This window comes from Lissotriton vulgaris, chromosome 2_1 (assembly GCF_964263255.1).
Source record: "Lissotriton vulgaris chromosome 2_1, aLisVul1.2, whole genome shotgun sequence".
NCBI lineage: Eukaryota > Metazoa > Chordata > Amphibia > Caudata > Salamandridae > Lissotriton > Lissotriton vulgaris.
The window spans coordinates 711,416,566-711,444,171 of record NC_141687.1 but is presented as its reverse complement, the minus strand read 5'-3'; the positions used below and the strand labels follow the sequence as shown (position 1 = coordinate 711,444,171).

Here is a 27,606-nt window from a genome sequence, read left to right as displayed (position 1 = left end):
AAATACAAACTGCTTTAAAAGAAATATGAAATTTCTAATCTTCATTTTTGTAGGCAGACTTTTGAACACAGTGTAACATGCTATGAAATGTCAGCTGGAAAGGACAATGTGAAACTTACCTAGTGGGATTTATACAGTAGTTGTAAAATCTACATGTATCATTAGGCTGAAAGAGTGAGGGAGTCCTCATCTTTAATCACCAAAGTTCACTAGCCTTCCTACTCTGGCATTGAGTGTGCACACATAACAAGGCTATGCGGTTACCAGTCTAGGCAAAATATATTTTCAGTATCTGATCCATGGTGAGGAAAAATGAAAAATAAGTAATGTGAACAAAAAATAGAGGGTGTTCTCTTGTTCTTAGGATCGTTTTAGATGATACAGTAAAACGAACGTAGTCACACATCACAGTACGTGAAGGAAAAAAGGGCTGTGGCATCTTAAAACTGATGACCTGGAGCATTATTCGTTTTAGTAGAACATTTATTATAGTACACGATTACCAACATCTTCTGTCACTCTCCAAATCTGCACAATGTCCTTCATGTCATCAAAAGTCAATACAAATAACATTGTTCTCATTCATGCACGCTCTTTGACATAATTTATTAAGTCCTCAGAGGTCACTAAATTGTTCCCAAATTATCAATTAAAAGCCCCCCGTCCCCCCAAGTCATCAACTCTTTATCGCAATGTAATCCATACTAAAGCACCAAATTGAAATAGTACTTGCAGTATTATACCTATCAAAAAAGTACCTGCATTCAGGTCAGCAGACGGACACAATAAATATCTAAATAGGCATAACGACTAGGACACAACCATATAAAATGCTTCAAAACATCTGTCACTTACCTGCAGAAACCACTCCGATTCCCCAAGTGCTTTGAGGAATGTTATTTCAGAATCAGCAGACACTGAACTAGGAACACAGGCTCTCATCAGCTTTTTAAAACTTGCTTTAACCTGCCGGATATCGCTGAACTCAACCGGAACAAATTCACAGTTTAATACGAAGTCCAGCTTGAAGCCCTATGAGGAAAGAGGACAACAGGATTTAATCAGACAAATAGTATCACAGCAAATCCAAGGATTACGTCAATACAAATTGGTTTCTTTTTTATTCGCTCATTATTTATGAGTGGCAGGTTTTTTAAACTAAGCGTTTTATAGATACCACATAAAATAAGTTCCAAAACGTCAGCAGAGAAGAAAACATGGTGACATAGTTTTAAATTCCTAACATGTGTCATGTAGAGAGATAGCCCAATATCTCTAGGAACCTGAGAATTGCTATCAAATTTAAGGAGCCCTGGATAGTTCCCTGGTTAGTGAGGCATTGAACTGGCAGAATTTATTTCTCAAAGATCAGTGTGAATATTGGTATTTAGTGTAAGGGGGTGAGATGCCCATGAGACAGTGAAAGAGTCACTGTCTACAGCAGCAAGAAAAGTGTGTGTAGCATGATTATCACTGTACTGTGATGCACGTTTCTCCTGCCACTTTGAGCACTGAAAAATGTGGTTCTATTTAATAAGATGTTACTCTCATAAGTCTTCCAAACAAATGTCTGGGTTATCTACTTTTGAATTACCTTAAATTCGTTTTATGCTGCCTTACAAGTAAATACAGGGAAACTACACCCTGAAATATTACTGCCCTGATGATGATCCTGCGAATGCATGCCACTGAGGTTAAAACATCAATTCATTTTTAAACTCCGGACTTTCCATATACCACCCTCTAAGAAGGACATTCAATGAAAATCGATCACCTTTAAACCACGTTTTGGCTGTTTGAGCCATCAGCAGCCACTGTTGTACCACTGAACTCCACAGTCACCAGTTCGCCTTTGTAACACCCTTATTTGGAGTCAGTTTTTAACTGCTAAATCGGTGTTCCTAGTGTTGGTTAGAATACATGTATCCACTACATTTTGTGATGCCTGTGTTTTTTATTGTTGAAATGACCAACTAATTCACTTTCCTTGGTTACAGTTAAGGTGCATCCAAATAATTAAGGGTGTTTAAAAAAATGGCCCGAAAGAACCATTGGGTTCTCTGATGTTTCTTACTACCAAGCAAAGGCGTTGTGAACACCCTGCTTTAGCAGCTACAGCAGGGGTAGCGCTCTTTATGGGCCTCTTATGTTTACAACTTGGCAGACAAAAGCTAAACATTAAAGCAATAAAGAAAAAAAAGATGGGTTGATAGAAAAGGGAAAGAAGGATGAATGGATAAAAAAAGGATGGGGTGGATGGATAGATGAGTAGCTGAAAGGATGGTGGGTGAAAGGAAGCATGGATGTGTGAGTGAAAGAATGGATTAATGGGTAAAATTATGGTTGGGCAAAAGGATGTTTGGATGAGTGGATGAAAGGATGGTGGGTGTACGGGTGAAAGGATGGGTGAGTGGATAAAATGATGGGTGGGCAAAGGACGTTTGGATCAGTGGGTGATAGGACGGTTATTGAACGGATGCATGGATGGGTGCATGGATGGGTGGGTGAATAGGTGAAAAGATTAGATGAGTATAGCTGGGTGGGTGTGTGAAGCATGGAAGACTAAATGAAAATCTGAGAGGATGGGTGGACAAGAGGGTGAAAGGATGGCAAAGTAAATGGAAAAGTGGGAGGATGGATAGATATTTAGGTGTAAAGATGGCAGAGCAAATGGAAATCTGAGAAGAAGAATGGGTGGGTGGGTGAAACGTTGGCATAGTAAATGAATATCAAAGGACAGATGGGTAGGTGAAAGAATAGCAGAGTAAATTGAAATTAGAGTGAGGGATGGATGAATGAGTAGGTGGAAGGATGGCAGAGTGAATATAAATCTGAGCGACTGATGGATGAATGGATAGATGGAAGGATGAAAGAAGGGCAGAGTAAATGGAAATCTGAGAAGACGGATGGATGGCAGAATAAATGGAAAACAAAGATGATGGAAGGATGGATGGAAGCATCAACAGATGGATGAAAACGTTACGGATAAGTAAGTCAAATGATTGGTCGATAGATATAAAAATGTACTTGCACAGCTGAGGGATGTATGGATGGAAGGAAAGACGAGTGAATGGATGGAATGGTAGCAATTCTATAATAGATTAAAAAAATGAATGGATGGGGAGGAGCCAAGATGGCGACCGGAGCGGACGTGTGAGCTCTCGGCTCCGCCGGCCCTTGAATCCCGCACTATCATCCTGCTTGATATCCTGAAGCAAATCACCTGCGGGATGTGCGGTGAGCTGTGCTGACTTCGCCAGCGTTCCTCCGGATTCTCCGACTGCCCGGTGTTCGAAGATATCCTGGATTTGCCTAACTGCCCTGGACCCCAGCTGGTATTGCTGCGCACCGCCGGATCCCTGCGGCTCCGTTTCGGCCGGGCTGCTCGCTTGGAGCCGGAGTGTGGAGGGCGCTGCCTTTGCTCGGGACGTAGAATGTCCTGCACAGTCTGCCAAGGATCACATCGCGCATTGAAGTGGTAGCGTGAGTATTTGTGGCAGCCGCGTTGGGTGATAGACTCCTTTTTGAGACGCTGACGGAGTACCGCCTCGACCCCATCGCTGCTCCTGCCTGGCATCGGCGAGCCCCCCCCCCTCCGCCCTGACTAACTAACCACGCTGATGCAGCTCCAGGCGAAAAGCCGCTGACCGTGAGATGACCCTGGAGACACCAAGGGCTTGCATCGATCCTCGGTAGTGCCTCGCGAACCCCCCACCACCGGCTCCAGCGCTATAGTGCCGGCAAGATGGCGACGCCATTTCACTTGTGCTGTGGGGAGGATAGCCCGTCCTCGCCCTGTGACTGCGAACCCATGTGCACACAGGGGGCCAGTTTGCATTCATCCTCCTTTGATCTGAAACAAAAGGAACTGCAGCCTGCGTGGTCAATTGGTGATGTTATGGCTGCTCTGGGTGAATTGAGATCGGCGCTGGAACACGGCTATAGTGCATTGGGCGTGAAGCTGGATGCCATTGTGAACGACCTGAGGCGGGAGCGGGAGATCTATCCCCCACAAAGTTTGGATCTGCCTGTACAGCTGGCTGACTGGGATACAATGTCTTCGATGGTCCGCAGCAATGATGTTACTGTTTTCACCGGAGCTTGTAACAAATCAAGGCCATCTGTCGGACCGGTTGGTGCTACTTTGTTTCCCTCTCGTTCCGAGACTGACTATCAGCCTTGTTTAATATCGCCACTGTTCCGGGCAATAGTTACATGGCCTCTCGCCCCCTTGCTTGCTCTGTTTTTGGGGTTTTCATTTTCTCAGTTGTGGTACTTTTACCATCAGGATGTGTCGGTGAGACTTTTAACTGAGGACAGTGAACTTTTTGGAGGCTGGCGACGTCCATTTTGCGCTTATGTCCCTCCCCCTCTCTCAAAGCGGCCATTTTGTTTCTTTGTCTCCGGAGGTATTGGATTTTCATGGGGGATGGGTGTGGGGGGACATCCACGATCGGGCCAGGGCTAGGCGACTTCCTTAGTGGAATTGAAGCACCGACGGGCGGGGACTGGGTTGGGACTGCTTTTTGCCTGATTTGTATGCGTATTCAGAAATGACTCACCCCATTTACAGTATTGTTTGCTATTACTGTTGTGCTGATGATAATTGGGGTGGCGGATGTTTATGGGGCCGGCGGCGACCGGGAGTATGCGGAATTGACCTCCTCCCGACCTGTTTTTCTTTTTTTGGGAGTTATAGATTAGAAGGCTCTTTTCTTACTCCATATATTCAGATGTGATAAGTCTTCCTTATTCTTTTCTCCTCTTTCTTCCTTGTCCTATATTTCGGGTTTATTGGGCGACAGACACACTGCTGGGGGGGGGTAGGCCGTAGCCTCTGCATGCGTGTAGGGTGGGGGTTGGGGGATGGGATTTTTGCTTTCTTATTTCGGTTTCTATGGTGCCTCGAATTTTTTTCCTTTGTTTTGTCTCTCTTTCTTTATTCTCTCTTGGGTCCGGGTTTGCTTCAGCTTGGGGCGGGTGGCGGTGGATGGCGATATGATGGTTGGTATAACTCCTGTTGCATAAATTTTGAGCTGCCAATCTGCCGTGAGGGACTTGACTATTGGGTAACTTGATTGCGTGGCATACTTGCTGCACTGTCATCTCACGCTTGCACGGACTCCACTTTCTTTGCCTTTCTTTTTGTATTAAAAAACTGAACTGTCGGATGTCAATAGTTGCTACTAAAATGTAAAACAAACCTTCATGGCTCCTGGGCGCGGGATCACACATCTTCCAGTGTAACTTTGAATGCTTGCATGTTGTATTAATGTGATACTGTGTCACCGTATTGATTACTTTGGTGCAACAAACGTATCCGTGGCTGGCCGGATGGTTGTGGGCCCGTATTTGTTCTTTGCCTAATGCACAATAAAGGTTTACAAAAATTAAAAAAAAAAAAAAAAAAAAAATGAATGGATGACAGAATGCAAAAGTGAAATGGTGGATATCAGCCGGTGGATGAAAGGGTGAAAGGATGACTAGATAGAACACTGGATGGAAGAGACAAGGGAGCTCTTTTAGGGAGGGCCGGCTCACTTGTAAGCCTCATCTACAAAGCTTGAAATCAATATTTGTACTTGGGACTCAGATACCAACATTTTCACAATACAGAGACACTACATGATGAGTGAAATGTTCACACTTTCGGATGGAGAAATTACAAAGCCATGCTTTCTGCACCAACTATAGTAAAGCTATAGCTTGCTCTTCGTCCTTTCTCACCATATATATGTTTCTTCATGAGTATTTTATGATTGATGGTTCCCGACCTGCCATTGTATTTCACAACCATTCAAAGCGTTTTATGCAAGCTATTGTACGGGGGGTTGTGCTGTGGTCTGAGTCAAGTGCGGCTCGGTGTGTCTGGGAGGGTTTTGGCTTCTCACCGATTGAGTAATGTGGCTATGGAGATGGTTGCCGGTGACAGGGTCAGATTGGATTTCTACTTATTTATTTAGTGTTTTATATAGCGCGAACAAGACCCAGAAATGGGTATCAGAGCGCTTCACATATATATATATATAGCATTGTAGTTATAAACAGTATCAGAGCGCATTAAATATATATAGCATTGTAGTTTTAAACAGTACAATTGAAATCTATAAAATGGATGTAGTTGTCGCAATAAAAGTGTGAAAACGAGGAAAAACATTGCAGTCAAATAGAATCCTCGTGTGATTCTGATTATCCAGAGATACCAACGACACAGGTGTTAATGACTGCGCACATCAACTTTGACCCTGGATTTTTATTGCAGCCATGACTGCATAGGATATTTATGATATCATGATAGCCAGTATGTGCTCAATGGGGTAGAAGTTGCACTTTGCCATATTTTCCCATTGTGGCGGATTATACGGGGCACATGCATGGAAATTGTCCGTTTATATTTTGTATCATATCTGACCCAGAAGGACCAATATTGGACTGCGACTTTTTGACTTCTGACCCCCGTTCTTTAGGGGAAGGACTTCAATGTATGAATGAGTGCAGTTACAAATATATAAAACTTTATAAATAAATATTTTTGTTTATATTCAGGATTCATATGTTATTCATTATTATATTATACATCGTAAACACTGTCAAACATATTTGTTTCAGATTTATTATTGATATGGATATCCCTTCTTACTATGTTTTGTAATTGCATGCATTTACCACAATGGGGCGACACCTAATGGAGGATTTTTTCAGTTTTTAGAATTGCGGCTCTGTCTTTATTTCAGATGGAAGTAAGGATTGTTACCTTGACAAAGGCATGTTTTGTCGCGAGATACATGCAACCCTGGATTGGCCGTGTTCTTTGGTTTTCCAAAGCTGGGTACGGATGTTTAGCGGGTAACAGAGCACCCACACGTTAGGTGGACGCGACCGTGGAACAGCGATATCTCTAAAAATGTCAGCATCTCCCCCAAATTAAAAATGAAAATGTGAATGTGAAATGAGCGGAGTAGCTGCTCGTTTCACATTCGCTGCTTCAGCTGGGGAGTGCTACATACTGGCCTGCAAGTTTTTTATGCTGGTGGTGCATCTAGGAGTGGCAGGGGCACCATCAAGGTCTAATCTTGTGAGGGGATGCATGGTGGTCAGCAGCCTCCCAGCAACATTGAAAAACACAGTAAATCTCCTGGGTCATTGAATCCATGACAGCCTACCATAGTTTTTTGTAAAGTGTTCCGGGCTGGAGCTGTATGCTCTCCAGCTGGAGTGCAGGGACCTATTGTGGTAGGTTCTATTGTTTCCTTTTGGCGCCTGAATGTTTTGTGAAAAGGCTCAAAGACATGTTGATGTATTTTTTTTAAAAGGGGTTTATTGAGAATATTTAATGCCAATTATTTTTATTACTTTCAAAAAAGAAGAGGCGATAGAGGGACATAGAGGCTTTTCCTCCTACTAATAAAGTAATCAAAACACAGGGAGCCACTCAGTTTGCTGCGAAATACCCCTCCACAAGATGAAGAAAACACACTTGTTGTTTTCTTATATAACTCTCACCTACTAGAGTTGCCCTTTGGTGGCATGCTTCATCATTGAGTCCATCCCGTTCCACTGTGGAACGAGGCCTGCTGCGACCTACGAATTATGCGTGAGCACTAAGAGACGTTAAGGCACTTCTGGTGGCTTAGTGGGCTAATGTGTCCACTGTAGGGGCCCGTGTTTGACCTCATGGTCACAAGTTCAAATCCGCCAGGTCCACTTAGCCTTTCATTCTTCTGAGGTCGATAAAATGAGTACCATTGAGTTGGATAACAATAAACATCGGTTATTCAGCACCAAGATACCCTTCTGGGTGACCGTGCGCTTTACAAATACACGTTATTAATACAGTGTAGAATGATGACAATATGAGAGGGAAGGGTGGATGCAAAGATTTTTTGCGCAATTAACGCCAACAGCACTACAGGATCACTACAGGTATCAAGGAGGCAGATCATTAGTCCTGAGGAAAAGCCAAGGGGATCGCTTAAAACATGTGGACTCTTAAGGAGGTAGTTACATAGTTATCCACCCTTCCCTCTCCCCCTCTAACCCCTCTCCCCCTTTCAAATCATACTGATTTGAGTCTCGAATAAATAATAGTTTACCTACTAGCCAGGTATTTTATAAAATACACAACCCCCTCAAACCCACTCCTATTGTTATCATTCTTCATCATATTAATACATCTGTGAAAAAAAGGTTATTTAAATTTAGATGAAAATTTCAGCTGTAAAATACTGCTTTAAACACACAAAACCACTGACATTGTGAGGGAATGAGGGATGCACGTAAGTAAAAGAACCGTAGAACAGGGTGATGGTAGCTCAGTGCCGCTCACCAGCAGAGAAGGACTATGGAATAAAAAATTGATGGTACTTGTGAACTGCAAAATGGCCTGAGAGCAGAGGGTGGCCCACCAGGACACATTTATACCAGAGTAAAACCAGTGCTAGAAAAACCCAGACAGTCACCAGTTATCGTCATCTCAAGTAACTATAACTTGTGCCCTAAAGTAGCCATAACTTATGCGCTCTCCATGCACTGCTAATTACCTCACACATTACATCATCATGCCATTTTCTACGACATCATTGATAACATCACTGCAACATCTGAAATTACACCAATGATGACAATGTGTACATGGCAGGGATAAAAACACTATAACTGGTGAATTTTAGTGGTTTTGTTAATGTAAAGCTATATGTTTCAATTGACATTTTCATTTAACTATAACATACCTTTCTTTTTTGTTTTGGTCAGTGAATAAATAAGGCTTTTTCGGTTTTGCATGGATGCCACTAGTTAATCCTATGCTTACAGGATTTACTGTAAAACTGGCAAGAGACTGTCACTTTCTACCTTGGCATGGATGGCACTGTGATGTTCATATGCCTAAAAACTTTGCTAGAAAAACAGACATTTGATGTGAGCAGATTCAGAGTATTGTTGGTGTTGTAGGGTTCTCTATATAGGAGCTGCTTTCCACCTAAACTTGAAACCTGCCAAGAGTTCTTCGATTTCTTTTTTCGCATAATTTAAGCGGCACTCCAAGACTGGAAGGGTATTGCTTTGATATGGACATATTTATAATGCAGAGAACTCTACATAGTTTAGGTGGACAGCAGCTCCTGTATAGAGCACCCTACAACACCAGTGGCACTCAATTTGTTCATCACAGGATTAGCACAGTGCCATCCACCCCAAGCTGTAAAATTACAAAAGTCTTTTACCACTCCAGGCACAGTATTACAGCGTTGACTCTGTGCTAATGGGCCCTCGGCACAACCCCTAGGCACACCGTCCTGGTGTTCAGGCACTGATCTGCACGTTTGGGGCACGGGCCCGTGCCTGCTTCAAAATGTGGCTGTACTTCCCCAAACAAGACGGCCAAGAGAGACCTCCGTCAAGGCTTCATCCTCGCTTGGCTGACTGGCTCTAAAAGGAGGTGGGGCCCCCATTGGCCCGGTGAGGCAGGGGACAGGCCACTCACCTCAGTCTTCGGCCACAACCAGCTGGTCCTGGACAACAATGCCTCTCCAGCTACAAGGAGCGGGAGGCTTGAGGACTCTTCTCTGCCACTGACTGCAGCGCAGCTGTGAGGTTCCTGGTCACGTGGGAGCATTCTCGCTCTCCTCGGCTCTTGGTGTGGCATCCTGCTGGGTGGGGCAGAGACAAGCCACAATGCTCCTCACCCACCGCAGGCTTAAGGTGCGTTGCCCAGTGCCCCCTGTTCCACTGTCGAGCAGCTGCCCTGCAATCTTTCTGCGTGTCCTGGAGCAGCGGGGGAAGGGGTCTGAGCTACGAGCGGGGCTGTACTTGGGTCATGCTATGAAAACTGCACAGGGGTTTCCAGATACATGAACTCATCTGCAGCGCAGGGAAGTTCCACCCAGCACTAGGGATTTTTCAGCCAAACCAGGCACCAGAAAACCCAGAGTACTACAAAGTACCAGAAATCCTAGATTAACACGAAACACCAGAAATTTCAGGATAAAGTGTTCTTGCTGGCTTCATTTTTTTTTTAAAGTGAATAACAGTCCAGTCCTTCTCCTGCTCCAGGTAGGTTGTTTTTAAATACAGCAAGTATTTTTACCGACCAAGACTTCCAACAGGAGGTCCGCACACACAAGCACTTGGAGATTCTACACAAGCAGGACACCACAGCAGGGCAAAAAGAGTTAGTCTTTTTCCTACACCACAGACAGAACCAACAACTGCAGGCCAACCCACCCCTCACTCAGAAAAGCCAGTGCTCCTCACACAGTCCTTCCGCTCATCTTCTTGGCTGGGTCCTCTTGTTCCTTGAAGTAATCTAAAAGTCTTGGGGTTTTAGATGTAATACTTATACTCCAAAAAGTCAATGTTCTCTTTATTGCACAGATCTCTGAACTCAGTCCAAACCAGTCCTGTCCTCCCTGGTGCAGCATGACCACAAGGGGCGGAGACAGCATTGTGAAAGAGAAGACACAGCCCATTCAGGTGCAAGCAAAACTCCTCCTACCACTTTTAATGCGAGCCAGCTCTCTTCAGCCAGGGGATGAGTCACACAGGCAAGGCACAGCACACCTCAATCCCCCCCCCCGTGACTGTCTAGAGCAGTGGTCTTCAAACGTGTTGATACTGAGACCCCCCCATCAAAATGTATAAGGCGTAAGGACCCACTCCCGACAAACATTTCTAGAACCTGGTACTTCTTATCATTGACAACCATAAATGTTCTCCAGAGATACGGTCAATCTGTGGTTGCACCGCATAAGTACCAGTTTTGCAATAAGTAACAAAGAGGTGAGCAGTACAGCTTTATTAAAGGCATTCTACAGAGCGGCAACACCTGTTGCTCCTTTTAGTAACATTTGAATCTTTTGAGTAAAGATTTTTTTTTGTTTAAATCAGCCGATTATGCGGCAGATGATGGATTATGTAGCAAATGCGGCAAATCTATAATTATGCTAAAATTGCTGCGGGCGCACAATCACATAATTCCAGTGGCCTTTGGTATAACGGCTGTAATGCATGGGCAGAAACTTTATTGGATGGCATTAGAGGAAAAACATACTATATTTCATGGGATGCTGTCAGCTTGGCATTTACAGCTGTATGTAACTGGAGGCAGCTGAACATCATTCATCATAATTAAAACATACGTATGTTTTTTAGGTCTTTCACCATCAGGTAGCTACATATAAAATAACGGGCAGCTTCAATGAATAATAAATATATTTTAAAAAGTTGTTACTCAGTGGGAAATGCACTATAATAAATTATGAAACCTCTATAAGTTAATGCACTACAGACATATGTGTGAAACCAGAGAGCCACAGAATTAAATTGTGGTTGGTGCAGTGGAGAATAGTGACCTGTGTATTTTTAGTGCAATGAAGTCACAGCCCATGACAGAAAGCACTGTGAATATGTAAGTCTTTATTTTATACTCGCATTACACACAGTACAAGATAGACCGCTACAAAATTTGCAAAATGTTTTACTATAAAATGGTGCTTCCAAAATATATGTGCTGCCTCCAAAATATAGAAGCTTATTTATAAGACCCTTGCCCTGCCGGTGCGTAATTTTTTGTGGTGCTCTGGTTGCACAGAGAGCAGACCCATATCTATGAGGCCACGCAAAGTCACTTTGTGTGGCTTTTAATGGCCTCCTACATAGGTTTTAAGGCAATGCAGCCCAAGTCAGTGCATTGATTTACACTGCGTCAGGGGGTGCGTTCCAGTGGTGTTGCAGTGGATTTTCCCGTGGGTTTTGACACATTCCCAGATTTACATGGATCTGTAAACCTAAGGATGCGTCTAAACTGTACACTTCCCCAGGGGATGAGTAATGAGGAGAAATATCTTCATTTCCCCTCAATTGTTTCCACTTTCTATGTGCAGCACAAATACAAGGATGAAAAAGCCTCCATGGGTTGTTCTTGCGCAGGAAGGACTGCCTTCTTGAACAAAAACAATCCTGCCAACAATGCAGGCACCCTTGCACCATGGTGCAAGGGTGCCTGCGTTGGCGCTAGGTGACATACTGTGCGCCGGCAGAAAGAAGAAGGAGTGCACCATATCTTATGAATAGTCCATTCCTGCTCTTTTTAATTTGCATAGGGTTGCGCAGCAAAAATACTTGAGGAGCTGCCCTACACCATTTCATTGTAAATAACGCCCATAGAATTCAGTAATATCCAGACCCTATGTAATGCAATTTTTTTTTACATAACTGCCCCTTCAACACATTCTCAGGGATAGTAAGCACTATGTAAATACAAAGAGAATTAAACACAAGCACTACCGCTCAAAAAGCTTCAAGTGATTTGATCTATTAATTGCAACAGCACTCTCTTTAGAAATCAACCTAGACAGACAGCTAAACACACCTTTCTGCCAGTATGCTGCTGGCCTAAAAGAAATGCAAATGTCCACAATGAGTTAATCATCAAATTATTTACATTTTCAGATTACCTCATTGTGCACAATATGCATTTCTTTCAGGCCAGCAACACTCTGGTAGAAATGCATTTTTAGCAGTCTGCTTAGCCTCGATTTCCCTTGCACAGGAAAGCATTTTAACGAATCTTCTGGGCCACTTTCTTTTAGCAAATGAAGTGTGCGACCCCCTTTCAATGCCTCCACAGCTCCCCTGGGGGTCGCGCCCCACAGATTGAAGTCCGCTGGTCTAGAGTGAATGCGCATTCCAGCTCGTGTCACTCAAACACCTGGTGCGGAATACACAAACAGCCGGAGGCTCACAGAATGGTAAAGTAAGAAAATGTCCACTTTCTAAAAGTAGCATTTTTAAACACAGAATTTGAAAACCACCTTCACCAAAATGTGTGTTAATAAATTCTGAGTTCAGAGAGCCTAAACTTCATTTTTCTATCTTTACTTTGTTGCAAGTTACACATGTAAAATTGTTACAGTGCAACCCCAATGATAAGCTCATGGGACAGATAGCCTTTCAACACACACATTTCCTACATTTCACATACACTGCACCCTTCCCATGAGAGTACATTGGGCCTACCTTAGAGGTGCCTTACATGTAAGGAAAGGTAAAGTTTGAGCCTGGAAAGTGGGTGCACTTGCCAGGACAACATGGCAGTTAAAAACTGCCATTGCAGACACTGCAATGGTGGGTCTGAGCCACCTTTACAGGGCTACTAATGTGGGTGGCACAACCAGTGGTGCAAGCCCACTAGTAGCATTTGATTACAGGCCCTGCACACACACCGTACATTTTATTAGGATATTACGAGTAACTCAAATATGTCAATCATTGTCATAATTTATACATTTATACATAATTTATACAGAATGGACTTTAGCACTGATCAGCAGTGGTAAAGTGCCCACAATCCTATTGTCAACAAAAACAGGGTCAGAAAAATAGGAGGTAAATGGCAAAAAGTTTGGGGATAAACCGGTCACAAGGGCCAGGTCTAACAATGTATATAAAACAAACTTAGGAATTCACATTTAGGAGACGAGAAACACGATTAATCTCTAAAGTTCACTTAAAACTTCTGGATATGTGACAAATTCCTAAACAAACACTTCCCTATCATTAATTCTAATTGTGCTAAGTCTGCAGTTGATTGACCACAAAGCTGTCCTCTGAGTGAAATATGAGATATGGTGAGAGTTAAAAAAAAAAAAAAAAGATAATTTAGAATGAAGGTTCCAAGCGAGAAATAACGGCTGCTGTTTTTGGAACATGCCCAATTGTCAGATGGATCAGCATAAAATATTAAAGAGGGAGAATGTCTTCAGCCTGCACTGAGCAAAAGGTTAGGTCAAGCACTCAGAGAACCAGCCATGGGATTATCAGGAGTGCATTTAAGAGCTCTTAAAGGATGTAAATCACAAGGGTGTAATCACCAAAAATTGAAAGAATTCTGTGAATAAACATGTCGCTTTAGCGGGGCAGGTTTTATGAAGGATTGCAAACAAATAAAACAGTTTGAAGGAAAAGGCTTCTGGGGAAAAAAGTGACGGCAAATGATTACACATGCGAAACGCTTCAAATGAAAGCCTAAGTAAAAAGTTCACTTTGCAATGGAACTAAATGAAAGCAAAATGAAACAATGATTTATTAAGAAACTGCGTTTCTATTTGAATTATAGTTTAAACAGAAAAACTGTACACCTCAGCGAGACTGATTATATTTCAAGTATGCAGCCACAAAAGGAACAGAAGCCTGCTGCCGATGGAAAAGACAACCAATTTGGTCATAGAAGTTTGTACTCGCTCAACACAACTTAGAACAGGGGTGGAAGCCTTAACATAAAATCTAAATATGACAGGACATCTCAAACGATATTTTTTTTAATCAATATCTACCGCCTCGAACATGGCACCGTCACTCTGAAAGCCCTCTATAATAAGTAAACAGTTGGGTGCACAGAAAAATTCAACTGGATTAATAATGTAAGCAAATTATTAACGCAAATATATAAAACGGACCTCTGCAGGACACCTGAATTGCACTCTGTAGAAACGCACTGGATTTTTGAAAGGATCAGTACAGCAGACAAGAGCAATAAGGCTAAAGAAAACACAATAGTGAATAATCTAACCAAAGCAAACGTTGGGTACACGGAGCTTGGGTGATGGACTTTTGTGTGAAACACATGTTTAGGGAAGGAAAGTGAGAAGTCATAACAATGGCAATATGCAAGGCTGTTATTGAGGCAAAGCTAACTTAGCTAAAAAACTATATTGTTAAGACAAAAAACGGAAACTGATGAATGGAGCAACTAATCAAAGTTCACACATACATATGTCACAAACATTTCATTTACAGTGAAGGGAGTATAATTTGTTCAGTGCCGAGAGTCAGCATAGGAGTGATCAATCTTATTGAGCAAAGTTTCCCAAACTAGGGCAATACCTTACAAATCTGAGAGAAAACAACAGAGCTGCTTGATCTTGAAATAAGCAGATCTAAGAAAGATGCAGAGAGATTACCTACAGAATCCCTATTGCACTTTTATATGTGGCATATTCAGTAACAAGCAACCTCTGACGCAGATGCAGTTTGAGACAGCAGGCACAGCGCACAACAGAACCCACACAGTAGAGGTACTGAACGCCAGGTAATATGAAGATAAGAGTTTTTAAATTAAAAATGTGTTAACGCATTTATATTCATGAATCATGGTTTGTTTTAAGATGTACTCAGCAAAACAGGGAACATTAAGTCATGTTTATACGAAAAATTCACATCCCTCTCGGTACAGACCCTCTTTCTTCCTATGTTGAGTCAACACTATAAAGGCTTGTGACCATTTCTGGCGCACAAGTTACTACTTGTGTAACGATATATCTGTAAGAGACATTAGTTAGTGATAGATTCCTTACCTTAGAATATCCCCAGGCGTCAGACTGGATCCGGAAAGTTTTGCGTAGCAGTACCCTTGCGCGTCGGTAGGCGTCGTCTGCGGCTCCGCGTCCGTCGTCGGCGTCGTGGGCGCCGTGATGACGTCGTCGGAGTACTTAGACGCTGCCTCCGCGTGCTGACGTGAGTTCTTAGCCACAGCTTTTCCGCGCCAGAAGCGCAGAGCCATGACAAAAACCGATACTGGTGCCAAGAAACTAGGGCCCTGACAGGGGATGACCTTAACCCTAGATATCGGTTTGCAGAACGGGGAGGATGGGTGGGTCGGTAAGGAATCTATCACTAACTAATGTCTCTTACAGGTATATCGTTACACAAGTAGTAACTTGTGCATCTGAAAGAGACACATTAGTGATAGATTCCTTACCTTAGAATAGATACCCCAGTAATACCATCCCCGTGGTGGTGGGTCTGCGAACCAATATTTACACCAGAAAGTCCTGGAGAACGGAACGGCCAAAGTAGCCGTCCCTCCGGACTTGACTTTCCAGGCAGTAGTGCCACGCAAACGTGTGCAACGAGGCCCACGTAGCTGCCTGGCAAATGTCCTGCAAGGGCACACCTCGGCCCAAGGTAGTTGTAGTGGCCGTGGCTCGAGTGGAATGAGCCGTCCGCCCAACAGGGGGTTCCTTCTTAGCCAAGGAGTAACACGCCTGGATGCACATGATAATCCATCGAGAGATGGTCCGTTTGTGCACCGCTTTCCCTTTCTTAGCGCCCGCGTACCCAACAAAGAGTTGATCATCCACCCGGAACTGGCGTGTGCGATCCAGATAGAATGAGAGCGCACGTTTTGGGTCCAGACGGTGGAGCCTCTCCTCCTCTCTCGAGGGGTGCGGAGGCGGAAAGAAGGTGGGCAATGTGATGGACTGCCCAATGTGGAAGGCCGTGACCACCTTAGGCCTAGTCCTCAAAACAACCTTGTCCGGATGGACTGAAAGGAAAGGAGGCTTGCAAGAAAGAGCCTGGAGCTCACTCACTCTCCCGGCAGAGGTGATGGCTACCAGGAAGGCAGTCTTCAAAGAAAGAAGTCGAAGAGGACAGTTGTGAAGTGGCTCGAAGGGAGCGCACATCAGAAATGTTAGAACCAGGTTCAAGTCCCACTGAGGCATCACGAAGGGAACAGGAGGAAAAGTATGAGTGATGCCCTTCAGGAATCGATTTACGATAGGGGACTTGAACAAAGAAGGTTGGTCAGGCAGCCTCAGAAAGGCTGAAAGAGCCGAAAGATAGCCCTTGATAGTGCCCAGAGCAGAGCCCTGCTGGGCAAGAGAAAGAAGGAAGAGAAGAACATCACAGAGAGGGGCATTGAGGGGAACCACAGCCTTTGCTGTGCACCATGCCACAAATCTGTTCCACCTGCAGGCGTATACCGTCTTTGTGGAGGGACGCCTGGCTGCCAGAATGATGTAGCAAACTTCAGGAGGCAAGTCAAATGGCCTCAACTGCCGCCGCTCAATCTCCAAGCATGGAGGTGGAGACTGGACAGGTTCGGGTGGAGGACCGTCCCCTGCTGCTGCGACAGAAGGTCCTCCTGAAGAGGCAGACGAACCGGGGGATCGACTGACATACTGAGTAGCTTGGGATACCAGTACCTTCGTGCCCAGTCCGGAGCCACAAGTATGAATTGTGCCCGGTCGCGCTTGATCTTCTTCAGCACCCTGGGCAGAAGAGGTATAGGAGGAAAGGCGTACAACAGACCGCAGCTCCACTCGCAACGAAAAGCGTCTCTGAGCGAGTGCCGCCTTGGAAATTCCAACGCGCAGAACTGATGACATTGCGCGTTCTCTTCGGTGGCGAATAGATCTAACCAAGGCTCTCCCCATCGCAGAAAGAGGCCTTGCGCCACGTCCGAGTTCAGACGCCATTCGTGATCTATCGAGCACCGACGGCTGAGTTCGTCCGCCCTGGTGTTCAGAGAACCTGCCAGGTGTTGAACCACCAGAGTCACGCCCTGGTGTTCCAGCCATTGCCAGAGACGCAGAGCCTCCTGGCAAAGGGTCCACGACCCCACTCCGCCCTGTTTGTTGCAGTACCACATGGCGGTGGTGTTGTCCGTGAACACCTGCACTGCACTCCCTCGGACAGACGGGAGGAATGCTTTCAGTGCCAGACGAATCGCCCGCAGCTCCAACAGATTGATATGGAGCCGGGACTCCGCCGGAGACCAGAGTCCTCTGATCTCCGCCTCTCCCAAGTGGCCTCCCCAGCCCTGGAGGGACGCGTCCGTCACAACTACGTGCTCCGGTTGGGGAAGGGAGAGGGATCTGCCGTTGACCCAATCGCGGTCCGTGAGCCACCACTGCAGCTGTCTCGCAGTGCCCTCCGAGATCAGGACATGGTCGGACAGGTTGCCCAGGTGCTGGGCCCACTGAAACTTCAGGTCCCACTGCAGAGCCCGCATCCGCCACCGTGCGTGATGCACCAGAAGGATGCAGGAGGCCATCAGCCTCAGAAGCCGCAGCGTCAACCTGACCGAGACTCGGGATAACGGCCCGAAGATCGGAATCAGGGCCTGTATATCCCGAACCCGCTGTTCGGGCGGGTAAACCCGAAACTGCGCCGAGTCGAGAACCGCTCCGATGAAAAGGAGCTTCTGAGAGGGGCACAGGTGTGACTTCGGCACATTGATGGAAAATCCCAGCCGGTGCAGGAGATCCGCCGTAGTCTGGAGGTGGCTGACGACTGCCTGGGGTGAGCCCGCCTTCAACAACCAGTTGTCTAGGTAGGGGAAGACTGAAACCCCTAACCTGCGCAGATGAGCTGCGACCACCGCCATCACCTTCGTGAACACCCGTGGGGCGCTGGTAAGGCCGAACGGGAGCACGGTAAACTGAAAGTGCTCAAGGCCTACCGTGAACCGCAGGTAATGCCGGTGGGTCTGCAGGACGGGGATGTGGAAATATGCGTCCTGGAAGTCCAACGCTACCATCCAGTCTCCTGGGTCTAGGGCAGCCAAGACCTGAGCCAGTGTCAGCATTTTGAACTTCTCCTTCCGGAGGAAGCCATTGTCGTTCCTCAGATCCAAGATAGGGCGGAGGCCCCTTTGCCCTTCTTGGGTACCAGGAAGTAGTGGGAGTAGCAACCACGTCCTACTTCTGGCCCAGGAACGCGCTCGATGGCCCCCTTGGCCAAGCGGGCCGAAACTTCCTCCTGCAGGAGCCGCGAGTGATCCCCCGATAAGCGGTGGTGTTGCGGTGGCATGACTTGAGGGGTCGTCTCGAAGGGGAGGGAGTAGCCCCTTCGAACGATCTGCAGCACCCACCTGTCCGAAGTGACTGTGCGCCATTGAGAGTGGTGATGGCGAACCCTGCCTCCCACTGGCGTCACATGGGCCGAAAAGCACGGACTAGGAGGGTTTAGAGGCGGATGCTGCGGGGGCAGGTGTGGACTGGCTCCGCTTGTTTCCCCGACCACCTCCACGGCGGTTTCCACGGCCGACGCCGCGCTGGACGACAGTCTGCGGCGAGTGGCTGGCGGCACGTGTGGGGGCGCCCCTTCCATGGCCACGAAAGGAGCGAAAGGCACCCACTTGCTGGCGCGGGGCCGAGAGGCCCAAGGACTTGGACGTAGCCCTGGAGTCCTTAAAGCGCTCAAGCGCGTGGTCTGCCTTGTCGCCAAAGAGGCGACGGCCATCGAACGGCATGTCCATGAGTGTATTTTGGACGTCTGCCGAGAAGTTGGCGGATCTCAGCCAGGCGTGGCGTCGTATCGCCACCGTCGTAGCCATCGCTCTGCCCAGCGAGTCAGTAGTATCCAGTCCGCACCTGATAGAATACTTCGCTGCGTCCCGGCCCTCCACTAGGGCTTGGCCGAGTTTGGCCCGTACCTCCAACGGACACTCTGGCAGCACTTCCGCCACCGTTTCCCACAGAGAGTGGGTGTAACGGCCCAAGAGGCATGCGTTGTTGGAAGGCCGCAGTCCCAAGCTAAGGGACGAGAATACCTTCTTGCCATAGGCCTCGTACCTCTTGGATTCCCGATCGGGGGGAGCCGTCGGGAATGCGGTCTGGGAGTTAGAGGCCTGGATAACCAGACTCTCGGGGGTGGGGTGGGTGGACAGGAAACATGGGTCCTATCTACAGGCGAACCTGTAGCGGGCCTGGACCAAGTGCCCAAAAGAACGTCTGTCAAGGCCTCATTAAACGGCAGCAGAGGCTCCATGGAGCATGACTGCGGCTTAAGGACCTCAGTGAGGAGGTTAGTCCTCACGGCCGCGACGGGGAGCTCAAGGCCCAAGGCCTTAGCAGCCCTCATCAACACCACACCATAAGTAGCACCCTCCTCCGAAGCCACGGTAGGAGGAGAGACAAATCCAGTGTCTGGAGAGGTGTCCAGGCCACTGGCCTCCCCAAGGTCTCCTGTCCAGTCCATGTTAGACTGACACTCCCTGGTCAGAGGGTCCTCAGACCCCTCCCAATTCTCCTCTTCCCCCATCTCCTGAGATTCAGGGTCGTAAGTGAATGGGGTCGGTTCATAGAGACTAAACTCCCCCAATGGCGTCGAGAACGACGCCGATAGGCGGCGTCCCGACGTCGGAACCGATTGAGAGGAGGCATCGGGGACGGCGCCGCCCGAGGACGACGCCGGAGGAGACACCACACGGACCGACGCCGGGGGGGTCGTAAGGTCCACCAGTGACGATCCATCGCCCGAGGAGGGTCCAGCGGCGCCATGCGGCGCCGGGCCCGCTGTACCCTGCGGCGCCGGGCCCGAGGGCACCGGCGGTGTCGGGATCCTGGAGCCCCGCGGCTCCGGGCCCGAAGGCGCCGGCGAGGCCGAAGCACCCAACGGCGTCGGGGTCGTAGCCCCCGACCCACTAGGGCCCCCAGACGGTTCGCTGGGCCCGAAGGCGCCACGGAACCCGTCAGAGGAGAAAGGGACCTCATGGCCATGAGGAAACGCTCGATCTCCTCCAGGGACCGGGGGGTATGGGGCCGAACGCGGCGCCCGCGACTCCCGAGGAGCCGCGTGGGCGGTGTCACCCGAACCCCCGGCCGCATCGCACGAGCGTCGGGGGGAGCCAGAAGAGCGATGATGTCTCTTCGACTTCTTATGCTTCTTACCTGACGACTTGGACCCGGAGGAGTGGCGCCGACTCCCGGAGCTGTGACCGCTCCGTCCCCGCGACCTGTCCCTCGACCTCCCGTGGGACCGGGACCGGGACCTCACACGGCGCGGGGCCGACTGGTGGATTTCGAGTCGCCTGCGGGACCGCTCCCGCCTGGCCTTCCTCGAAAGGGCACGACAGTCGGAGCAGGCCTCGTCGTCATGGTCGATGCCCAAACACATCAGGCACAAGCGGTGGGGATCCGTAACCGACATGGTACGGTCGCACTCGTCGCAATGCTTGAATCCGGGCATCCCTAACGGCACCGTCGGAGTCGTAAGACTTCGAAATGGATCAAAAGATCTCAAAAGTTTAGTCAAAAAGTGACTAGGGAACTGCTCTTTCCAGATCTGCGCTGGCTGGCGCGGAAAAAAGAAGAACTGACGTCAGCACGCGGAGGCGGCGTCTAAGTACTCCGACGACGTCATCACGGCGCCCACGACGGACGCGGAGCCGCAGACGACGCCTACCGACGCGCAAGGGTACTGCTACGCAAAACTTTCCAGATCCAGTCTGACGCCTGGGGATATTCTAAGGTAAGGAATCTATCACAAACGTGTCTCTTTCAGATAGAGGAATATTATGAATAGGAGACTTACGTGGTTTTTGAACAATACAATTTAAAGCTTTTCTGTCATACTGACTGCAAGTCTATCATGCATTGCCATATATTTCTTTCTAAATAAAAGGTCTGAAAATTCTCTTTATTGCGCAACTGAAACCTCTTGTAATATTGAAGTATGGGCTGAGGTTGACTTGCAAATCTAAGATGCTCTTAAATAGTCTATCACTCACAATTTTAAGATAACATACAATGCAAATTATTCTCACAATGTAAATGTAATCAATGCAAATCCCTATTTTATATTCCGAAATCCAGTTAGTCCTGCGCCCCCTGTTAGCCTATGATTTTGACATATTTGTATTTATAAGATACGTAGTGCTATCTTTTAAAGAACACCGAAGGCAAAGGTTTTTCTTGGTATAAACCAAACTTAAGTTTGGAGCGAGTGACAGCGTACATCACATGTGATTTTCAAAAGTCAAATGTTGCAGGTAAAAAGTGTACATAATATATAGATTATAAGAAACGGGAAAAAAAAGGGTATGAGCGGAAACCTTAAATTATTCATATGCAGTCAGCCACATTCCAGGCCATATTTTGATCTTAATATACCACAGCAGGCAAGAGCCAACGTTATGCACGTCCACCTTGGCCCTGCCAAAATTAGAAGCAGTTCAGCTCGACCTGCCTGGCGATGTCGTCTCTGAATAGGAACAAAATCAATCCTAAATTGGCTTCAGCCTTATGGCACCTCTTCTGTCACAAAGGGAATAGTGCGAGTCGTGACCCAAACTGAACAAACTGGTTTTGGCGTGCTGGGCCTCATCCTGAAGGTGTAGTAGCTAGTAGCTTGAGTCCTAAAGGTCGGCACGAACCACTGTTTTGCAATACTGCCAGGCTCACTGAAAACAAACTGTAAAGACGAGACCGGATGCAGGAAAGGTGCAGTCAAATTTAGATTTATTGTAGACCAACATAGGTTGAAAGAATGGAGAGAACGCAGGAGCGGCGACCACAGAGGCAGCTGGAAGTTCTAGAAAGCCCAGCTGATTGCAAGGCACGATAGCAATACAGTGGACAACACACGGAATACAACACAAGCAAACTACCATACCCTCTGCAGGGAGCAGGTTCTTTATCATATGTAAATCCCCCTACTGCTTAATCTGATAGTGTGTGACAAATACGTTTAAAATTGTGTGATCACTTTACACAGAGGCTCTTTCGGAAGTCAGCACTGGAAAATGCATTCATTGTTTTTTGGCGTTATCAAAGACTGCCCAAAAAACACGGGAAGCTGCTTTATTTTTAGGGTTTAGCTAATTGGTGGCAGCTCTTCAGGTGCACAGGGTGCATTGAGTGACTGGGAAGCGCCCAGGGCACATCTTGCTCCCAGAGAGCCACAGCTCGGTTTAGCGTGGAGCCTGCTGTGTTCCCTCTGATGCTGAGAAGCCAGAGCAGTGCCAAAGCCGTCTCAGAGCTGCTCCTACCCTGGACCGTGCTGCTCTTTGTGTTCAGGGTTGAACTTGGAAGCATCGCTCTGCTCTTCACATTTCATATTTACCGGAGCGTTTGATGCTTTGTCGCCGCCAGTCCCTGTCTGCTGAACCTAATGTACCCCCCAAAATGAGTTTTGCTCTACTAGAGGACCAATTCATTCTAAAAGTTAACATAAGGGCCCAACACGAGGGACAAAGAACAAGTTACTTACCTTCGGTAACGATATATCTGTAAGAAACAGTAGTTAGTATTAGATTCCTTACCTTAGAATATCCCCAGGCGTCAGACTGGATCCGGAAACTTTTGCGTAGCAGTACCCTTGCGCGTCGGTAGGCGTCGTCTGCGGCTCCGTGTCCGTCGTCGGCTTCGTGGGCGCTGTGATGACGTCGACTGAGTACTTAGACGCCGCCTCCGCGCGCTGACGTCAGTTCTTAGACACAGCTTTTCCGCGCCAGAAACGCAGAGCCATGTTAAAAACCAACACTGGTGCCATTGAAACTAGGGCCCTGAAAGGGGATGACCTTAACCCTAGATATCGGTTCGCAGAACGGGGAGGATGGGTGGGGCGGTAAGGAATCTAATACTAACTACTGTTTCTTACAGATATATTGTTACCGAAGGCAAGTAACTTGTTCATCTGAAAGAAACAGGTTAATATTAGATTCCTTACCTTAGAATAGATACCCCAGCAATACCAACCCCTGTGGTGGGTCTGCGAACCAATAATCACACCAGAAAGTCCTGGAGGACGGAACGGCCAAAGAAGCCATCCCTCCGGACTTGGCTGTCCAGGCAGTAGTGTCTTGAAAACGTGTGTATAGCGATGCCCACGTAGCTGCCTGACAGATGTCCTCCAAGGGGACTCCCCGGCCCAGGGCAGTGGTAGCCGCCATGGCCCGAGTGAAATGGGCCCTCAGCCCAACAGGAGGCTCCTTCTTCGCCAAGGAGTAACAAGCCTTGATACACAAGACGACCCACGAGAGATGGTCTGCTTGTGCACCGCCCGTCCCTTCTTAGCGCCCCCGTAACCAACAAAGAGTTGGTCATCCACCCGGAACTGGCGTGTGCGATCTAAATAGAACGAAATCGCATGTTTTGGGTCCAGACGGTAAAGCCGCTCTTCCTCTTTTGAGGGATGCGGTGGCGGAAGGAAGATGGGCAAGGTGATAGACTGCCCGATGTGGAAGGCCGTGACATCCTTGGGCAGAAAAGAGGGTCTAGTCCGCAACACAACTTGTCCAGATGGAAAGAAAGGAAGGGGGGTTTTGAGGAAAGAGCCTGGAGCTCACTCACTCACCTGGCAGAGGTGATGGCAACCAGGAAAGCAGTCTTCAGAGTAAGAAGGCGGAGAGGACAGTTATGAAGTGGCTCAAAGGGATCGCACATCAGGTAAGTAAGAACAAAGTTCAAGTCCCATTGAGGCATCACAAACGGAACAGGGGGGGAACATGTGTGTGATGCCTTTCAGAAAACGAGTTACAATAGGGGACTTGAACAAAGATGGTTGATCAGGCAGCCTTAGAAAGGCTGAAAGGGCAGAAAGGTAGCCATTGATAGTGCCCAGAGCAGAGCCCTGTTGGGCAAGAGAAAGAAGGAAGAGGAGAACCTCAGAAAGAGGGGCAGAGAGAGGATCCACAGCCTTTGCTGTGCACCATGCCACAAATCTGTATACCGACTTTGTGGAGGGACGCCTGGCTGCCAGAATGACATTACAGACTTCAGGAGGCAAGTCAAATGGCCTCAACAGTCGCCGCTCAATCTCCAAGCATGGAGGTGGAGACTGGACAGGTTTGGGTGGAGGACCGTCCCCTGCTGCTGAAGGTCCTCCTGAAGAGGCAGACGAACCGGGGGATCGACTGACATGCTGAGTAGCTCGGGATACCAGTACCTTCGCGCCCAGTCCGGAGCCACAAGGATGACTTGCGCCCGGTCGTACTTGATCTTCTTCAGCACTCTGGGCAGAAGAGGTATAGGCGGAAAGGCGTACAACAGACCGCAGCTCCACTCGCGTCGAAAAGCGTCTCCTAGCGAGTGCCGCCTTGGAAATTCCAGCGAGCAGAACTGATGACATTGCGCGTTCTCTTCGGTGGCGAATAGATCTAACCAAGGCTCTCCCCATCGCAGAAAGAGGCCTTGCGCCACGTCCGAGTTCAGACGCCATTCGTGATCCATCGAGCACCGACGGCTGAGTTCGTCCGCCCTGGCGTTCAGAGAACCTGCCAGGTGTTGAACCACCAGAGTCACGCCCTGATGTTCCAGCCATTGCCAGAGACGCAGAGCCTCCTGGCAAAGGGTCCACGACCCCACTCCGCCCTGTTTGTTGCAGTACCACATGGCGGTGGTGTTGTCCGTGAACACCTGCACTGCACTCCCTCGGACAGACGGGAGGAATGCTTTCAGTGCTAGACGAATCGCCCTCAGCTCCAACAGATTGATATGGAGCCGGGACTCTGCCGGAGACCAGAGTCCTCTGATCTCCGCCTCTCCCAAGTGGCCTCCCCAGCCCTGGAGGGACGCGTCCGTCACAACTACGTGCTCCGGTTGGGGAAGGGAGAGGGATCTGCCGTTGACCCAATCGCGGTCCGTGAGCCACCACTGCAGCTGTCTCGCAGTGCCCTCCGAGATCAGGACATGGTCAGACAGGTTGCCCCGGTGCTGGGCCCACTAAAACTTCAGGTCCCACTGCAGAGCCCGCATCCGCCACCGTGCGTGATGCACCAGAAGGATGCAGGAGGCCATCAGCCCCAGAAGCCGCAGCTTCCACCTGACCGAAACCCGGGATAACGGCCGAAAGACCGGAATCAGAGCCTGTATATCCCGGACCCGCTGTTCGGGCGGGTAAACCCGAAACTGCGCCGAGTCGAGAACCGCTCCGATGAAAAGGAGCTTCTGAGAGGGGCACAGGTGTGACTTCGGCACATTGATGGAAAATCCCAGCTGGTGCAGGAGATCCGCCGTAGTCTGGAGGTGGCTGACGACTGCCTGGGGCGAGCCCGCCTTCAACAACCAGTCGTCTAGGTAGGGAAAGACTGATACCCCTAACCTGCGCAGGTGAGCTGCGACCACCGCCTTCACCTTCGTGAACACCCGTGGGGCGCTGGTAAGGCAGAAGGGGAGCACGGTAAAAAGAAAGTGCTTGAGGCCTACCGTGAACCGCAGGTAACGCCGGTGGGCCGGCAGGACGGGGATGTGGAAATATGCGTCCTGCAAGTCCAACGCTACCATCCAGTCTCCTGGGTCTAGGGCAGCTAAGACCTGAGCCAATGTCAGCATTTTGAACTTCTCCTTCCGGAGGAAGCCGTTGACGTTCCTCAGATCCAAGATAGGGCGTAGGCCCCCTTTGCCCTTCTTGGGTACCGGGAAGTAGTGGGAGTAGCAACAACGACCTACTTCTGGCCCAGGAACGTGCTCGATGGCCCCCTTGGCCAAGAGGGCCGAAACTTCCTCCTGCAGGAGCCGCAAGTGATCCCCGATACGCGGTGGTGTTGCGGTGGCATGGCCTGAGGGGTAGTCTCGAAGGGGAGGGAGTAGTCCCTTCGGACGATCTGCAGCACCCACCTGTCCGAAGTGACTGTGCGCCAGTGAGAGTGGTGATGGCGAACCCTGCCTCCCACCGGCGTCACATGGGCCGAAAAGCACGGACTAGGAGGGCTTAGAGGCGGATGCTGCGGGGGCAGGTGTGGACTGGCTCCGCTTGTTCCCCCGACCGCCTCCACGGCGGTTTCCACGGCCGCTGTCGCGCTGGACGACAGTTTGCGGCGAGTGGCTGGCGGCACGTGTGGGGACGCCCCTTCTTTGGCCACGAAAGGAGCGAAAGGCACCCACTTGCTGGCGCTGGGCCGAGAGGCCCAAGGACTTGGCAGTAGCCCTTGAGTCCTTAAAGAGCTCAAGCGCGTGGTCTGCCTTGTCGCCAAAGAGGCGACGGCCATCGAACGGCATGTCCATGAGTGTATTCTGGACGTCTGCCGAGAAGTTGGCGGATCTCAGCCAGGCGTGGCGTCGTATCGCCACCGTCGTAGCCATCGCTCTGCCCAGCGAGTCAGTAGTATCCAGTCCGCACCTGATAGAATACTTCGCTGCGTCCCGGCCCTCCACTAGGGCTTGGCCGAGTTTGGCCCGTACCTCCAACGGACACTCTGGCAGCACTTCCGCCACCGTTTCCCACAGAGAGTGGGTGTAACGGCCCAAGAGGCAGGCGGTGTTGGAAGACCGCAGTCCCAAGCTAAGGGACAAGAACACCTTTTTGCCATAGGCCTCGTACCTCTTGGATTCCCGATCGGGAGGAGCCGTCGGGAAGGCGGTCTGGGAGTTAGAGGCCTGGATAACCAGACTCTCGGGGTGGGGTGGGTGGACAGGAAACATGGGTCGCCTGGGGCCAGGCGGTGGCGTCTGGCCACGTTCCTATCTACAGGCGAACCTGTAGCGGGCCTGGACCAAGTGCCCAAAAGAACGTCCGTCAAGGCCTCATTAAACGGCAGCAGAGGCTCCATGGAGCATGACTGCGGCTTAAGGACCTCAGTGAGGAGGTTAGTCCTCACGGCCGCGACGGGGAGCTCAAGGCCCAAGGCCTTGGCTGCCCTCGTCAACACCACACTATAAGTTGCACGTTCCTCCGAAGCCACGGTAGGAGGAGAGACAAAACCAGTGTTTGGAGAGGTGTCCAGGCCACTGGCCTCCCCAAGCTCACCTGTCCAGTCCATGTTAGACTGACACTCCCTGGTCAGAGGGTCCTCAGACCCCTCCCAATTCTCCTCGTCCCCCATCTCCTGAGATTCAGGATCATAAGTGAATGGGGTGGGTTCATAGAATTGAAATTCTCCGAACGGCGTCGAGAGCGGCGCCAGCAGGCGTCGACCCGACGTCGGAACCCAGTGAGAGGAGGCATCGGGGACGGCGCCGCCCGAGGACGGCGCCGGAGGGGACACCACACGGACCGACACCGGGGGGGTCGTAAGGTCCACCGGTGATGATCCATCGCCCGACGAGGGCCCAGCGGTGCCCTGCGGCGCCGGGCCCGAAGGCACCGACGACGCCGGGGCCGCTG

At 49.0% G+C, this 27,606-nt stretch overlaps 1 protein-coding gene across 5 annotated transcripts in view; it reads right to left on the bottom strand.

Moving 5' to 3' along the window:
* Positions 1-27,606, bottom strand: part of SBF2 (SET binding factor 2) — a 2,158,806-nt gene that overhangs the window by 450,709 nt on the left and 1,680,491 nt on the right. For all 5 annotated transcript variants that reach the window (XM_086955965.1, XM_086955960.1, XM_086955962.1 and 2 more), the window contains one exon: positions 856-1,032. In XM_086955965.1, coding sequence (XP_086812091.1) covers positions 856-1,032 — 177 coding nt within the window. The remainder of the gene's footprint in view (positions 1-855; positions 1,033-27,606) is intronic.